This window comes from Ptychodera flava, chromosome 15, assembly GCF_041260155.1.
Source record: "Ptychodera flava strain L36383 chromosome 15, AS_Pfla_20210202, whole genome shotgun sequence".
Taxonomy (NCBI): Eukaryota; Metazoa; Hemichordata; class Enteropneusta; family Ptychoderidae; genus Ptychodera; species Ptychodera flava.
This window is the reverse complement of record NC_091942.1, coordinates 3,017,247-3,035,580: the sequence shown is the minus strand read 5'-3', so window position 1 is coordinate 3,035,580 and position 18,334 is coordinate 3,017,247. Positions and strand designations below refer to the sequence as shown.

Here is an 18,334-nt window from a genome sequence, read left to right as displayed (position 1 = left end):
CTTTTTGATCATCATAAGAAGATGACAAGACAAGCTTTTGCACTTCAAATGGAAGTGACACCCGTGAACTGACCTGTGTAAACAATTACTTCAGCAGTCGAATCTCAGGTCCAGTTATTTACTAAACTTTTTCTTTGACCATGAACAGGGTAGATGTAAATGCAAGGAAAAACAGGGTTAGTGTTTTAAAAAGACCGATGGTTTAACTTGTGTAAGACCACTGTATTTCTCAAAACAGGGTTCAGTATACTATTCTATAGAATATATGCACTTCTGAGTGAAAATGAAAAATGCAACTTTTTGCCGTGATATATTTAAGCAATAAAGCACACCCAGCGATGGTATACCATGAGATTTTGACAAGTCCACTTCATATATGCACAAGCGATAGCGAGCGCATATATGAAGTGAACTGGTCAAAACAGAGTGGTATACCTTCGCTGGGTGTGATTTATTGCTATTCTATCATAACAGTATATAGAAAGTCTGGCTTGGAATGTCAAAAAAGGATTTTCGCTCAAGCCGAGAGTATGCATGTTTGCCAGCCGTGGTATATCATGAATATACCTGGGTTCTTTTCACGTCTTGACTAATCGGATCACTGAATTTGCACCATCAATTTACTGGTGTGATATAATTCCTTATATTTTAGTGTTTGTAATCATGGTATGATTGTTAGTAAATGTATTTATCTAGTCATTGAAAAACTCAACTTTCTGTTCAGAGCTTTTTGATTTACACATATGCACAAGTTGAGAACATTTGACTTCCCAACTGCTACGTTTCTCATGAGTATTTATTTTAACTGCAATCTATCTCTGTAATATGCATTTATTCTTAAATAAACTTTCCTATAATATTTTTAGTAATACAAGTATGTTCTTACCAGAAGATAGAGTTTGTGATTATCAGATAATTTAATGGAAGAGCCGATGTTAGTACAAATTATATGGAAGTCTTTAACACTTCAACAATGCATTATGGTTAGGATGGCCAACATAAAAAAACAACAATTGCACAAGTCGTAAATAATTTATTTTAATTGCTTTTTACTTATTTTGCATTTTATTTACAGAAAAGATTGAAAATCTGTACACTGAATTCATTACATAATACTACGATACACACAGCTATCACCATGCAGTTTTGTAAAAGCTACCAGTTAACCGTACTCTGTACAACAGCCAAAGTAACTGACTAAAATTACCATACATCTTAAAAGCAGTTGGTATTTTGCATATAATACCAGTTCAAAGGTCAACAGCTGCTGATTTGCGCATCCATGCCCAGCGATGTGTAAAATGACATTTTCTGCACCCATGAATACCAAGTCGGACTTGTTGACAAAAATTCTGAGCCAAAGGTAGTTAAGAATAAGTGCTTGCCTGCTGCCTTATCAACACAGATACTCTCCCCTTCTATTTCTAACTACATGGTGTATATTCAGAATATCCTGCTCAATGTCCTGCACTTATACTGTACCCAGTGTATCAATCTTTCGTGTAAGATTTGAACCTGTCATCTGAACACCATCAGAACACTATGTGAATTCTTGAAAGGTGTTCCTTTATTTCTTAGAGGTAACATGTACATTGGCCTCACTACAACCAGGCATGCCTCTACAGTATCTTTTCAAAGGTTGTTTTTTCATTTAACACAATTCCTTAGCTATTCTCACCAACCATCCACAACTTGATGTTTCCACTTTTCATATGAAACCCACCCGAATATGTTTTGACAGGTCACATCACCAAAAGATCAACACCTGAGGTTACATGTGCCAGGGATAACAGCATGCAAAGTCCTTTTTTACAGAAAGTCCAACTGCTAAATTTCTCCACTGTTCAGCATACAAGATACAAAACCATCAATGTTAATATGACATAAAACTTCACATTTACCAGGTGAATTCTTGGACAAGTTTACGAACTAGCATTTTGACTCACAAGAGCTGAGAACCAACACACTGACATGTTGACACATGTAAACTATAAAGTTACAAATCACACGTCAGAAAAAATTCAAAATTTCTGATATCTTTAAATTGTGATGCACGTCACAGTTTTAGTGGGAAGCATCGCATTGGAAATCCTGTCACTCCAACTTTACTGTACACAGCACAACATCAACATTATCACCATCATAAAGGAAAAAAGATGATAAAGAAGAGAATGACCACATTTAAGCAGTTCACCCAAGTCCCTGTAGAGAGGTCCACACTTTGCATTGATAACAATAGGCTTGGGCCAAACCATGGTAGTGAAAGGTGTTAACCTTTCTGTAGTAAAATCTTGGTGCAACCCCACTGTTATCCTTGACAAGCCTGGACCTCTGTACAGGAAAACAGAAAAAAGTCTACCATTACCTGACGAACACTTACCAAACATAACAGACCTAAGTTTACAAAGCTAGGAATAACGTCAATGCTGTGACAAAGAGGTATCAAAGTTACATATACTGAGGAAGACCAGGAGAGAAATTCTAACTTCTGTAAACAGGTGAGTTGATATTCTGCTGTTGCTGGTCTATACAAACAGCATTGTGGACAACGTTTATCAAATCATCTACTATCCAGTCTCTACAGCTTCATGGACACCCTTTGCAATGTGGAACCTGGCAACATTTACCTCTTATCAGGATTAAATCTGTTCTCCACATGCTGAAAGGTACATCCAAAAATTAATGTTGATTTTAACAATCTGAAAATGGGATTAAAATTTATTTCATCATTGCATATCATTATTTATCTTGACAAATATTTTCAGTACATATTGTGGGGACAGGAACTGTAAAGATCAACATTAACCCTTATCTTGGTTGGTCTGTCACTTTGCCAGCTGCAAAGTCCGGAAAAAGTGGTATGAGCCAAAGTTGCCATGTGTTTTCACCTACTTGGCAGGATACGGGTTAAAGATCTCTGTGGAGTTTTTTCATTACATGGCATCATTGCAATTTTCCAGTTGGGCATTCTGTTCCAACACTGTTTTATACTCTTCACATGCATATTGACTTATCAATAGTGGATATAGTAAGTTACATTAACATGGGTTTGGCTTGTACCAGATCTCAAATTACAAGAAGGCACAGAATGTGGATGATATTGAACTGAATTAACTCTTTGAGTACTTCATTTTTCTCACCAAAATTTTAGTAAAATATTCACCAATTTTTATAGATTTTTCTGTCATTTTTTATAATTTTGGACCATACGGACATAACTTTACATTGGTTACAGTTTTGATCAAACCTTTGGGAAAAATCTGGAAAAAAATGTCTGGATCTGAAAAAATTGTATGGGTTATATTTTGTACAGGCAACAAAAAATGACTTTAGCACTCAAAGGGTTAATCTATGAACATTTAGTACTTGCAAATGTGTTAACAGAGTTCATGTATGCACCTAACTTAAGACTATCTAAGAGCCAGTAGCTGTAACTTTGATCTTCTTTTCACCATTTTGTTTTGTGAGTCCATAACAAGATCTTGTTGTACTCCAAAAAGCATGTTGGAATACCAACTATTTAACTTGTCGACACACCTTTCATACATGTAAAATGCAATTTTATTGTTCACATAGCTAGTTCAGACCAGAATTCACTTGTCAATAGCAACTATGTAGTTTACACATCTACTGGCTGATTTGTCAAGCTGAATGCTGTGGTATCAACATGCTTTGGAAGTGGAACAAGAGACTGTAGTTGACATTACAAACAAAACTGGGAAAAAAATATCGAAAGTTACATCTATTTGCATTTAATATATGCATGTGGAAAAGTAAGCATAGATTACCAGTTCACTGAGTCAATTACATACAATGAGAATAGAAGGGACTAAATTGGAAAATTAATTTAAATTACTTCAAAATAGAGCACTTTACCTAACAAGTCTACAGTGGGAGTTTATCACATGGTTTGACTTGCGCGATGCCTCCAAAAATCATGTGAATGGAGAATTTCAACTTTTGAAAACATTTGTGGATTGCGGTATTGATTTCTGTGGCCCATCTGTATTCGGCAACTTTTGTATTCTTGATGAATAATTGCAAGGGTCCTTTAGAAAATTTGATTGAAAAGATTTCGTGGCATTTTAAACCTGTGTGAAGCACAGGTCCATTGTAACCCTGGTGGAACGCATAGTAAGTATACAGATAATTAGTTTAAAACTGCTGTCAAACTATGATAAAATTGATAAAGTTGCTATATACACTGACTTAAAAAAAACTTTGTTTCAATAATTGACAGAATCTTAACAAGTACAATCTGTAACTGTTGCACCATATCATTGACTGGCAGTGAAAATACTCTTACTAAAATATGATAACTTAAACAGTTCAGATTTCGTTCAGATTTCGTACATTTCAACAACTGACAAAAAAAATTTATATACTTTTTTGTTTACAAAGGGATATTTACAATTCACATATATTGGTTGCAATATAAACTGTAATTTTGAATTAAGATACACAGATATTAAATAATGAAAATAGTGAGACAACTGGAAGTGTGACAAGGCTCTTGATAAAAAATCACCAACATTCTGGTAACACATGCAGACTGTGCATACTTGGGAAATTCACTGAGTTGATATAAAAAGTTTATTGAACAATCAAGATTGCTGACTTGGGTTTTTTAGGTAAAGTATATTCTCACTGTTACGATAATATTATGAAGATGTGCTATTATTAATTTTTAATTCAACTTCAGTACCTATGTTTCTTACCCAGCAAGTAGAGAAAAAAGCACATTCTCTACAGTTTATAGTTATAAACCAACAGTATTCTAAACTTCAGAAATTACAGCATCAGATATATTATTTTTTTTCATTTATCAAATTAGGAAGTCAGCAATCTGGATTGATCCTTTCTTGAAGGAAATGAGGTGGACAATACGGAGTGGTATTTCAGACAGTTATTTTTACAAATCCTTGGGCACTTCCTGATGCTGTTGATGATGCTGTTGATGCTCCTGTCCTATTTACTCTCTTGGGCCTGAGAGGAAAAATAAAACAGAAACCCTTCTTAAAAGTTTGACATTTTGACAATTTGCGGCATGTTACGGTAATATATGGCTTTAAACAGAAAATATTTTGCTCAAAGTTTCCTTAGATAACTTTACACCTTCTTTAAATTACCTAAAACTTATAACATTAGAAATTCAAAAAAGCTGCTACACCATGTCTCATCTCTATGGGGAAAAATTAAATTTTTGATTATCACAAAAATAACAGTGAATATTTCATTTACTACACAGGCTTCAAAGCACCACACTGGGAAACCATTAAGAGAATTCTAGTCTGAATATATGTCTTTAGGTCCATTCTATGTTGATATTAATCTTGATCTATGCAATTAACGCAACACAGAGCAACGCCATTAAAGCAGTGTTCACTCGTGTTTCAAGTCAATTCATACATCATTAAAGAAAGATTAAAGAAAGAAGGCAAAGTGGTGATATGAAGATACCAATCTTTTTAACAGTGAATATTAAGTTAATTGTATACATTTGGCAGAGATCATATTACCAAGGTCCAACTATCCATGCCAAAAACACTAATGAGAGTTTGATGTGGGTGAAGCTATAATGTACCTGGGTGACTCTGTAGGACTTGACTGTTTTCTTGGTTGTTCTTTTACAAAGTTCCTACACGATGCAAGCTTTGACTCTAATGCCTGTATAAGAAACAGAAAATGGGTTCAATGTTGTAATTTGATATGTACCACCTGATAAAAAAAATTGACAACATCCTATATGAGAGACCTGGATCTTACTTACAATGGAAATATTCGCAGGAATGTTCACCACTGTATCATACGGTATGCTTTTGAATGAAAAATATATTTTGCTATGACATCTGGGTTATCTCAATCAATAGCAGACTGCATTACCGGTATGATTACAGAAAGTAATCCTCCTGTAACCAATACATCTCTTTTTCAATGCAAGGAGGTAATTTCAATTTTGAACACAACAAGAGAGTCACTGAAAGGAACTTTGGGAAAGTATTTCTGTACGTGTGAAATGCAAAACTGTAATCAATAAATGTTATGCACTGAAATTTGACTCATGAGATATACTCACCCCAACTTTCCTAAGTAGATCTCCGACAATATTGAGTGCTGATATTCTCGCTGATGGTGTTAATGGTGTGTTGCCTGGTGCTCCATTTATTAATGGTGACCCAACTGAAGGTATAAAAACAGATACGGTGACTCACATTTTAGATTAGAGTAACCAAATTAATCATAATATCTTGAGCTTTGATATTAGTTTTCATCCTATTGATTTGAGAGGTTTGTCAAATATACTGAAAATTTACTACTGATGCAAACATTCTGTCCGACCTGGACTAATCATACAACAGTACATAAACTCCATCTGTTTTGTGGCTTCAAAAACAGTATAGTAGGATTTGCATTAAATATTGTAGCCTTTGTGAAAGATTTGATATCCTTGACAAAGTTTAATCCCTTTGCTTTAAACCATAATGTACAAGACACAATATCAACTCACCTCGAGGTGGTGTCCCAACTGGTGTTGCATTGTGGGCACCTTCAAGAACTCTATTGTTTGGTATTGCCTGAGGTGCTGACATTGGTAGGCTTGCCTGTCCGCCATCTACCCTTTCATTGTTTGGTGTCACTGGTGTTAAATCCGTTTCTTTCTTAATTGTAACCTTCTGTTGAACTTCCAATTCTTGTCGTAGATCTATCAACAGAATTGCAAAAATGTTGTAAATAAAGTAATGTTCAAGGAGAAATGGCAACATATGTAAACAATTAGTCTTGTTTTGAATTTTCAATTGTCTACTGTGTCTTTACATTTGAACTTATGATTGATAGGATGCCAAAAACAAATTAAAACACTTTTTGCTGCATAGACAAATGTCCTGTAAATGTATATAGATTGATATAGTTACCACAAACCCTTCCTGGCAGTTCCTTATTTACAGGGTCAAAATGTAACAGGGGGAAGGGGGTTTGAACTAAATAGCAAAAAAACACTAGTCAACAAAGTCAAGGTTAATACAGAAATGCCCAGTGCAAGTTCACAGAATTTACAAGGCTACAACACCGTATAACCAAATATGCTAAAATGTACTGTTAAAGAAACACTTATCAAATACTTTAAATCTCATATCAGTGTGTAGAAAATGGTTCACATGGAACACTGGATAGAATACCTTTGGGTACATGATGGATGGTTCTGCTTGTGAATGGCTCTCAGTAGCCACAGATATGTACTTCACAAGCACAAAGATTGAATTGGTCTTACCTCTGCCTTCATCTTTTAACCTTTGTATTGTAATCTGTAATGATTCTTTGTCATCTAATTCATTTTCTAAAAATGCATTCCTTTCAATTGCCTGCAAAGTGAATAGTTTGTTGTTTATAACTACGTTATTACATGAATAGCTAGTCTTGGAGTTCATTGTTACCAGTTGACACCTGTGAAAGGTGCCTAGAAGATTGTCAAGTCCACTCACTCTGTCAATCCCTTTTCCTGATATACCGGTATGTGCGTGAGATAATCTGTGATGCATTTGAACCCAAAAGTATTGAATATCTGTTGCAAACTTGAAAGCCTTCAATGATGTAATTGTTTTGAAAGTATTAATTTTTACATTACCAGAGATGATATTTTGATGAGTACATTATAGTTATTTTATCAATTTCAGAGTGGCATGCATACTATGGTTACAACCAGTAACGGTACTCTCTTCAGTAGCCTGAAGACCAGGCCTGACACTTTTCTCAGGCATGGTCTCTGAACCAAAATTAATAAGTATCATCACTTGCAACCTCTCAAACACCTTGGCAACATTAAAACCCCTTTCCTGCCAAGTCGGTGAAAATCCGCTTGAAATTCGGTGTAGCTAGAAGCTGAGCAGCCACGGCCGTTATCCTCCTAAGGCGGTGGAAATCGGGCTCCTTTTTGGTACCCCCTTTCCTGCCTAGTCGACGGAACTACGTGTAGCAAACCCTTGCTCACGCTAGGGGTCGTTCGAGGACAGGTTTTGGGCGAGGAACGGCGTTTGCTCTCGAAATGGGTTCACAGGGAGTCCAAGGACAGGGAAAGGTGCAGAAACCTGTCCGCCAGTCCCCCACACCCGAGGGGGGCTGGTTTTTTTTTTACCGCTTTTAAGCGGACTTGGCAGGATAGCATGGTGACGTTTTCTGGCGGAGTTGGACGTACTTGGCTGCCTGGCACTATACAGATTGCTGCCGAACTTGACCAACTCGGCAATGCTAATCTAGAAGGCTACCTCTTGCAAACGACTTGACAGATATGCCGATGGTGCGAGACGAAAGTCACTTATTCAGTTGTGCGTGACTGAAAATGAGAACGTATTTTTGACGGGACGGCTCGACTTGTTCCTCCCATGGAACGGATATGAACGACTCGGAAATACCATTACAAACTGGTGTCCGACGTACTAAGCTGGGCTTCAGCTCTGCAAGTTCAAGCCAGGCAACGTCCTTCACTGCCTTGGCCGTGCCATTCAATGGACGTAGCTTTGGATTTTTTATTTATTCCACCGTCCGAAGTACTGGCTCTGGTTTGCAGGCAAACGTATCCTCTTGCCGATGCATTGGTAACTACGTACGCTGTTTGCGTACAGAGAATTCAAAAGGGCACATGAGGTCAATATGCTACATGTACGGGGATACCGTCTGCATTTAGCAGGGACTGCTTTTGTTATGCAAACCAGCTAGCAGTACAATATGGCTGCCAGCATGTGGACACGTCGATGGCTAGAACAATGGAAGCATATTGCATTGCACCCGTGCATCGCAAAAGTGAACTGAAGACTTGGGGGTAGTGACTGGTTATCACTGGTTAGCTGCAGCCCAAGCCATGTCGGTACAAACCTGTACCTGACTGAGGACCACTCGATTAAGTCAGTAATGAACGGTAACACTCGTAAGCCAACTCCCAACTGAGCTGGCAAAACTACGTAAAGCTGTGCTTCAATGGCTCAGCCATGTCGTTAATACAACGGCAAAAACGTAGTTTTTGTGCTACACTGCCAAGTCGTTGGAGGTACGTATTCAATTGACCCTACCCTGGGGAAACAGGACAGGTTTGACGGTGCTGCTGCACCCCTAGCACGACCCTCAGGGTCTCTGACTAACAGACGAGTGAGGTGATGTTTGTGCCTAGCGGACGTACGTAATACTGAAGGAGTTTATTTCCGAAAAAATAAACATGAAACGGCAATAAAATGACGCACTCCCAGGGGCAAACAAAGCCGGTGACCTCAATTTTTTTCTGCAGCAACCCTTGAGCTCCTTCCCCTGTCTACGGGCATGTAGAAATTATCGAAGTCTAACACGTATAAGTATGGCTAAAACTACCCTGAAAATGGGCGATTTCTGCCAAAATGCCTGGCAGGATAACATGCAGGAGAGCCAATCTTTTGCAGGCACATATTATGGGGCGGTTTTCTACTGACTTGGGAGAATAACGGACAAGGGCGCTCGGCAGGAAAAGGGTTGGCAACAACAACGGCACAGCATAAGTACACATTGTGAAATACGAAAATCAACTTTTTGTTTTCATGAACGAAAACACACTTTCAATGTTTTCAGTAGGTTTTAAAGTTACTGTAATGTCTAAATCATTGAATATACATAGCAGATTAGAATGATCTGATATGGATAAATATGTGTATCCCAAGACAGGTAAGAGAGCCCTTAAGTTTAGAATCTACAGAGAAGTGAATCGTAATAACTTACAGAGGCTGAATTAGCCTCATGCTTTCACGTCATTTGCCTGTGTATCGGTCCAACATGCAGGTGCTTGAAGGACACCTGAAAAATGACCAACATTGACCCTTACTACATCAACAAAACGTCTGACACTGACCTGGTTTAACCTAGCTTCAAAATCTTCAAGTGAGACTACTGTGGCTCTGTTGAACAAAGACAATAAATGATAAAGTCAACATGGTTCTCAACACAACTTCAAGGGATATAAAAGGCCAACCTTTCAGGTGAAGGCAATGTTTAGTTAATGATACCCTAAGGGAGATGTTAAAAGGTATGATTGTAAACACTCAAGTCTGGATTCATTTCTACCTGTCAGTAACCACTGCATGCAGAATATAGAAGTGTTCAGTGACTTAACCATAACAGCCTCCAGCCAAAATCAATGGCAGCTAATGGTTTTGTTTCATTGTTATGTTAATTTTTTGTAACCCATGACTTGCACTCAATACAAAGTCATCCACAAAGGTATTTTTGCACTAGACCAAAGACCCTGGAATAAAAGACACAAGATTCCGGTTGAAAATTGGTTTTCAAACATGTCCTTTTTTCAGGGCATAGAATTTGATGTTTTTTCTCTCTTCATCTATGGCTGTCGAGGTACAACTGAAATGGCCACAAATAGATACATGAATATGTAAGAGATCACTGATATACTAGTAACTTTTACATATCACAGAACAATTTTGTTCGAACCAACGTGAAACCTGTGCATCAAATATTGCTAGTAGAATGAAAACCTGCAATTGACTTTGACCAAACCTAAAACTTGTGGGTAAACATACAAATGTTTTACCATGTTCAAAGAGATTTTGTTACAATCTAGAAGTACAACCAGGTAAGAAAATACAGAAAAACATCCATATACTTCTTTTGACATGTTAATTGTCAAACACAACATCTATTCTGTATTAATGCTTGCCGACTAGAATATTTAATGTCAAGAAGAAGAATGTAAACAAATAATAACAATGTAACTGATTATCAACTGGACCAGTGCATCTTAAATCACACAAATATTAAATCTGCTAACAACAATGTGATCACATATTTAAGGTGTAAGAGAATATTCTTACAATAGGAATTACCTTTTTGCTCTTTCTAAATCATCATTTGCTTGTTCTAGTTCTCTTATATACTTATGATATTCTTCTTTGATTGCTGCCGTTTGTGCAAGGTCATCTTGTAATTTTGTGACTTGCTCGTGACTTTCTCGTTGCGACACTTCAAGTTGTTCCTAATATTATAACCAAAAACATCCAGTCATACATAAACAAGTTACGGTAAACAGGGTCAAATATAACTGAGCTCAAGAACAACTGGGAACACCCTGAGACAAATGCAGCTATTATGTCAGTGGAATGTGAATAATACCCGGTATATGTACAATCGGGTTAGTATCTGATTATGAAGTAATTTTGTGTAAAAATAGCTTTCCATTTAAAATTGATCGTAAGTTGTTCATGTTTTGACTGAATAAGCAATAAGTTTATGTTGTCATATGGCCGGAAACATGATGTCACGATCTATTTTTAATGTTCAGGGACACATTTTAAATGGCATTTGCAGAGCAGGGTAGAAAATCTTCATATAGAAAATTTATAAATAACAGTCTGCATGGGATATAGCCCTCTTATATAAAAATACAGAGGTAAATATCAAGTAAAGGAGAGATGGTCGGAAAAACAGGCAATGCAAAAGGATAGAAAAACTGATAATGTGACCCACTTAGTCACAAAGGTCAGAATATGCAAATAACCATTCCATTGTCTTCTCACACATTTTTTATCATTGACCTTAATCATTAATGAACATATGGGTATTCCTTTTCACAGAAAAAGTCACAAAAAATTCACCTTTGACGCTAAACCGTTTCCATAATTACACATATAGTATGTTTCTGCATGGACATATGAAGAACTCACTATTCAAAATAAACCAAACGTATTACTGCATTTGAGACTTATGATTCATATGCCAGCGTACTTGTCTCCGTAATTATGGAATCTACATTTGTACAAAATGGTTGTATTTTGGATACAACTGCAACAGAGGTTTTATTTGAATAAACTAACAAGGTTGTACTCCCATTATACAATATCATGTTTAACATGATATTGTATACATATTAAACATTGTGAAAGGCTTCTATAGTCACAGTTGTAGTTTCAATTTACTGTTATCTATTGAGAAAGCTGCTAGCTCAAAATAGTGTGAAAATCATACGTATAATAAATTAGGTGACAAGTAGGTTACTGGGTAAATAAGTTTACAGCAATTCATGTCTAATGCCTTTCCAAATCAGGGGATTATGGTTGGGATTTTGTATTTCTCATGGATTTGGACTGCATGTCATTACCTTAAGGGAATCACATTCCATTGATAACCTTTCATTAAATGCTTGAAGTTCTTTGGCTTTTGTCTCAGCTTGCTGTAACTGTGCTTCTAACTCTGCTTCTAGTTCTTGACTGCTGATCTGGAATTCTTCTAGCTCCTCCCTGGTTTCTTCCAAGCTGTAAAGGCAGGCATATAGATAGTAGTCAGTATTGGATAAACACAAATCCACACAATCATGTTACTGTCCTGTGTACTTCCTTTGTTTTGCTCACTGGCACTGGTCATACACAAGCTACTTGCTGGACATTTTCCATGTTCAGCACTTATAGTTTTCAAATTCATATTTGCAGAGGATGATCTAACTGTCTATGAATGTTACATACATGTATGTACTGTGTGAAGTCAAGACAAATGATAATTGCAGCAGAGACTATAGATATTGCAAATAACTGAATCTGACAAGCTACTTATTGGTATTATTGTACACTGCAGAAATTATTTCATCATTTTATCACTCCAAAGTTTGTGAGTATATGTGTGTTTGTGTGTGTGGGTGGGGTGGGGGCTGTCTACTGACTGATGTTTACTGTTATCCTGCCAAGTTCATACGTCACCATCAGGTCAAGTTGGTTGAAATTTGTGAAGCACAACATGTTCCATACCTTGAATTTTAACACAAAATTGAACATCGAAGGCCCCTGTAAACATGAATACCGCAAATATGATTTTTATGGACTACAGCTGCTATATCAGACCAAACCAAATAGGTGAAAATACAAATGGTTTTGGCTCAATACCACTTTTTACTGATTTGGAAAATGGGGAAATGATACTGTCTGGCGGGAAAAGGGTTAAGGTTTCAGTGAATAAAACTGCAGATAAACCTGAAATCCAACAAAATGACCACAGTATGGTATGGTATTTGTCACAGACTAAACACTTTGTACTTTGAAGAAATCTACGCGTATTTTGAGTTTCTTTGTAATATCACCTTGTACAGAATTTGTGTAAGTTTGTTATATTTATCTAAAATATTGTTAGATGATTTTCAATGTATATTATAGGTGCTGCTGTTATAAATATAAACATTACTTTTCCATAGCTATCTCTACTGTATTTGATAGAGTGCAGCGCAGCAATGATGATACTAATCTGATAAAGCTTTTACAAGTAAGATAGGCCAGTTTAAAAGGACATTTACATATAGTTTTAAAGCTTTTCATTTGCCATCATTGGCTCACACCTCTTCTATGTGACTGTCGATAAGGCAATGAATAACTATGTTTACTCAGTAATCTTTGTGGATAACACTGTGAATGCTACAATACCATTACTTCTTTTTCCCAGCACTGTTCATATAGTACTGTTCAGTCAAGTTGATTAAAATTGATAAATTATGCCCCATATCATAATTAACATACTTGAAAGTTGGACAGTTCAAGATTACAACATGATGATTTAATATCGGCTATGTAAGGGATTTATTAACATAAGTGCACACATTCTACAAACAAACTTTGTTTATCATGAAAATTAACATCCCCTCCCACCTAGCAAAAGTTCACAAGTGCAAGGTATTGATGTCAAAGAACTCCTGTGCAGACGTAAAATAGTACCTGCCCGTAACTACACAACAATCATAAGTTTTCTTTCAGAATGACACCGTCTAATCTGCTGGTGATAAATAGTGTATATGTACACTTGGTATTGCAGAGAGTTCATTATTTATATTGCCCATTTTCTTTTCATAAAAAATATTGAAATCAAGTAAATAAGTGCACTGGTGAAATCACTGAGCAATTTAATTAGAAAATCCTATTCTTAAAATAAACAGAATCTACTTTTTAATGTCTGCAACGATATAGAATGGTTCATAATATTAGGGAGTTTTCAAGATATGTCTAACAAAACCTAGTGCGCTTTGATTTTCAGATGGCCACTTGCACCTATTTGGCCTTTTGATTTCACTTATTAGTGGTGCAACATGCAACATGCCAGAAAAAGTGTTCCTTTAGCTCAGTCCCACTCATATGTGTACAGTAAAAACCATACAGTATGTCCGATTCTGACAACACAAACGAAATGGGGATGTATGATGGACTTTTGACATCAATGATCTGCTGCTAATGCCTACCTAACTCAATAATGAGGAGGGAAAATATTTACCATGCTGCAATTTGTTTTTGAAATTTGAAGGAAAATTTATGCACTACAACAAGTTGATAAATTAGCCCTACCCCTACGAAGGTTATTTAAAATTTGCTGCTGTACTGACCAGTGCACAGAGGCATGAGCACTCTTTTGTAGGTTATTTAGAAAACGCTGCTGTACTGGTGCACAGAGGCATGTAAACTCTTTTGTGAACAGTTAGGTAATCACACATATGGTAGGAGGTGATCAGACTTACATGCCTTCAAGTCTTTGAATGTTCATGTTGAAAACTTGCCAAAGAGCTACACAGGTGCCAAGCATGGAGGAGGCGTGGAGCCAGTGTACAGCCACAGTGGATAGTACGGTAGTTTCTAGTGCTTTTAGATGACACTTTTGTTATTGTGAAAGATTTGATCACAGGCTGTCTGTGATTTCATCAAGATAAATACAAATAAACACACACAAAATACATCCCCAGTGGTAGTAGGCTTTTTGACTTATCATACCGTAAAATGTGGATGGAAAAGCTGCATTGTTTTGTGTTGTGTGGTGGTTTTTTGCACATACTTTATCATATGACAGGGCACCCTTGTTATTGATAAATCTGAACATGTTGTGATCATCAAAGGCTTCCATTCTAGAGATTTGGAGTATGAATTTAAATCACAATATTATTCTACTTGAATTAAATGCTGGAGTGATTAAAGTTGATGGTACAATTATGTAATTAAAACAAAAAATACACTGTACATACCAAAATGAATCTAAGTGCTGATGGTTGTGGGTGAAAATTTACATTACCGTATTTTACTACTTGATGTATTTGATGTTGCATGTAAATGACGTTACTGCGACAAATTCACACAAAAAGCCTCATAGTTGCTGAAAATAATCTTAACTCTGATGATAGCTTGCTCATTTCCATTTAAAGCATTCAGTATCTTTCAAAAACTCACAAGAACATACCAAATAGTAATTAAAGTCGTGCTTCTTTTCAAGCTTCTGATTAGTTTTCCAAAACATCGATCATCTGTGTTCCAGTAATGTATACATGATTTTTATATTTGACTTTAATATACAGTGAAACCTGTCTAAAACTGAACCCTGTCTAAACCAGAAATCTGTCTAAACTGAACCCTTTCCCCAGTCCCATCCACTCGGACTCTATGTAAAAAGGACCTCCATAAACCAAACACCTCTCCAAACTGAACAATTTTCTCAGTCCCTGAATGATTCAATGTGGACAGGTTTTACTGTATACAACCCTGGAGTAGTTCATGACACTGACTGATCAATGTAATTATAATGTAACGACAGTAATTTGGAACACACCAATATTGACTATATTAGCAACCTTTGCACATGAAGAATGTTGTCTTTTTTGACAATACCTTTGCTTTAATCTTTGTACAGAGGTGCATTGTCTGAGGTATCACATGAGTAACATGCTGTTCATAGTACTCCTCAAACAGCATGTACATGGGGCAATTAAAATTGATTTTGCATTTTAAAGCCAGAACACTTTCATACAAGACAAACTTATGATGCGATTTATATCCTACTTTATCTCTTTAAAGTGAAAGATAAACATCAAATTTGTAGTATCTAGGTACGACTATTTGTTTGAAGTTGGAAATGTACCAGTATTGCACGAGGGTACAGATATATCCCGGCAATGTATGATAAAATTACACAAAAATGCCTATCTACAAACAAAACTGACAATTCACTGACGTTTGTCAGTTGAAGTTTGTTGTACCCTGAAAATGTTTCCACTGCTTGAAGTCCTTAGTAGACTTAGTTGAAGTGGTATAAAAGCAGAAAATTGATAAATATAATTTGAAAAATAAAGATGTCATTCATTCTAACATCAAGAAGCTGTCCAGAATTTCAAACATACAAATCACGTCTTGTAGGCATCTAAGAACATTCTTTCAAAGAAATCAAATGTCTTATCTTCACAACGATGTTTTTCACAATTTTTAATAGGGTATTGTCTGTTCGAGTCAATTCTGATGTTTTGAAACAGCATGAAAGTGTTCCCCATTGATACTTGGTATTTCCCGCCTTGTGTCTTTTGACCCATTGTGTACGGGTTCTCTCCATACTGGGGCAAACCTCTTCATTGAACTTCATGGGAGACTGCTTGGGCACAGCAATTATCCCATGGGAATTCATTGGAGAGGAATGCCCATGATGGGTAAGAGTGGTAACATTTTCTTACCACATTTGCCCACAAATTAGATAGCACACAAGAAATATTGTTCAGAAGTTTGAGCCATTTTGAAGCCATCATGTATGCTCTGCTTTACATTTTACTGAATATTTGTGTGCCACTGTGTTGTAACAAGGAATTTAAAAAATGTTGGATCAAAACTATCACAACACAACAGCACTCTAAACTTATGAGTCAATGACTAATTGACATATTATGAATGAAAACCACACTAAAGAAGAACTAACTTTCTTACTTTGTTTTAATTTTATTATGTTTTGTTTTGTTATCTGTGGTCAACATATGACCGATCAAAAATCATAATTACTTCAGTTCATGGTATATCCTATCAGCTGTATTGTAGTCATGACATAGGGTTAACGGAAGTACCGCTTTTCCTGGTAATTTCATCTAAATGGTATGTCAGGAGACATTCATGACATCTGATTGTATCGTCGTGAGACTTCTTCTGAATATCAAGGTGGGGAAACCAAACACACTAGCCACTTGTATTTTACGACATGGTATGGGGGATTTGATGTAGTGCTTTATCGAAAATCAATGACAGAAACTGCTTGTTTTGAAAACCTGAGCGAACAACGTACACGTTGACAGTGAAGCCCTAGATGGAATGATATTTACTTAAACTACTGTCCAACATATCGAAAGTCGTTGTCAAAACACCATTTACACATTAACACCGACGAGCTCATATATTCACAACCCTTATGTTTGCAGTCATGAAAGCACAGCATTTGTCAGTTGAACTGCAACCGGCGAAGACATGACCACAGCATACTGTTGCCCACCTACAGTTGTTGGCAAATGCTGCCTGCACATAACGCCTGCATGACCACACCATTTCAGATACAGAAATGAGATAGCTAGAATGACTCAAAACAGCAATCATCGCAATTCATTTTACATATTGAATAAGTCCATCCTAACGGATAGGCGACAGTTCAACATGTTTAGTTGATATTGTTGTCAGAGTCTGACGAAAGAACGCACGGGACAACCAAAGAAGGAAGACGACAGATCTCACCTTGTTTTATATTCCTCAGCCCTGTTCTTCCAGAACACAATTTCTTCCTGCGGAGTTGAAAATTTTGGCACTTTTTCATCGTCCATGACTAAACCTCAACAAAATCTATACTTTGTCACGCTACCACTGATAATCGGCAAAATCTGTCTTTTCTTCCACAAATTATTCTATGATATCCAAACAGGAATCGCCCACTGGGCTTCTCTAGAAAATCGGTGAATACGGGATACGAATTAGACTCATAACGCAGTGAACTCGTGTTGATCATACGCTGGCACTTGGCAATGTAGCAATTATTCTTTTATACATATACGATGAATGTTTTTATTTCAAAAAAATTCTGTTAATTTAAGAAAAACTAATTTTCGAGAAAATTTGAGTTTGGTAGATATATAGCGTTTGCTTTGAAGGAAAATGTGTCGGTACTATTTTAGATAATATTAATACGCATACCGGTCAGTGGTGACATCACAGAAATTACTGTTTTACGGACTGTCGTTAACCAGCATTTGACGAAAGTAAATATTTTAAATTTTGGACACAGATTTAAAATATATAACACTGAGGAATGTTTAAAAAGAGTAATCTCAAAATAAATATGAGTTTGAGTTTGTTCTAAATTTTCATGACAGTGTATAATCTCACTCGCTGTAAATGACTGCAACCCTTTTGGCTGTTGTAAGAAATAACGCCACACCTACGTAATAAGCAGATCGTGCAAATATAAATACAGAAGAAAAAAGAAGAGCAGTTGATTTTGTGGCGGTGAAATTCCACCTTTTAAAGATCCCACCTTGGACATGTGGTTTTATCAATAAAGC

General features: G+C 36.4%; 2 protein-coding genes across 4 annotated transcripts in view; one reads left to right on the top strand and one right to left on the bottom strand.

Moving 5' to 3' along the window:
* LOC139150901 (alpha-N-acetylgalactosaminide alpha-2,6-sialyltransferase 5-like) overlaps nucleotides 1–18,334 on the top strand; it is a 417,953-nt gene that overhangs the window by 103,952 nt on the left and 295,667 nt on the right. The window lies entirely within an intron of this gene.
* LOC139150903 (nuclear distribution protein nudE-like 1) lies at nucleotides 1,023–17,748 on the bottom strand. Its single transcript, XM_070723362.1, has 9 exons — nucleotides 17,514–17,748; nucleotides 12,125–12,278; nucleotides 10,854–11,002; nucleotides 9,866–9,911; nucleotides 7,271–7,361; nucleotides 6,509–6,703; nucleotides 6,077–6,180; nucleotides 5,585–5,667; nucleotides 1,023–4,986 (listed from the first exon to the last, which is right to left on the bottom strand). Exons 1-9 carry the CDS (start codon nucleotides 17,597–17,599, stop codon nucleotides 4,899–4,901), a joined length of 996 nt encoding a protein of 331 aa, XP_070579463.1. The 5' UTR covers nucleotides 17,600–17,748; the 3' UTR covers nucleotides 1,023–4,898.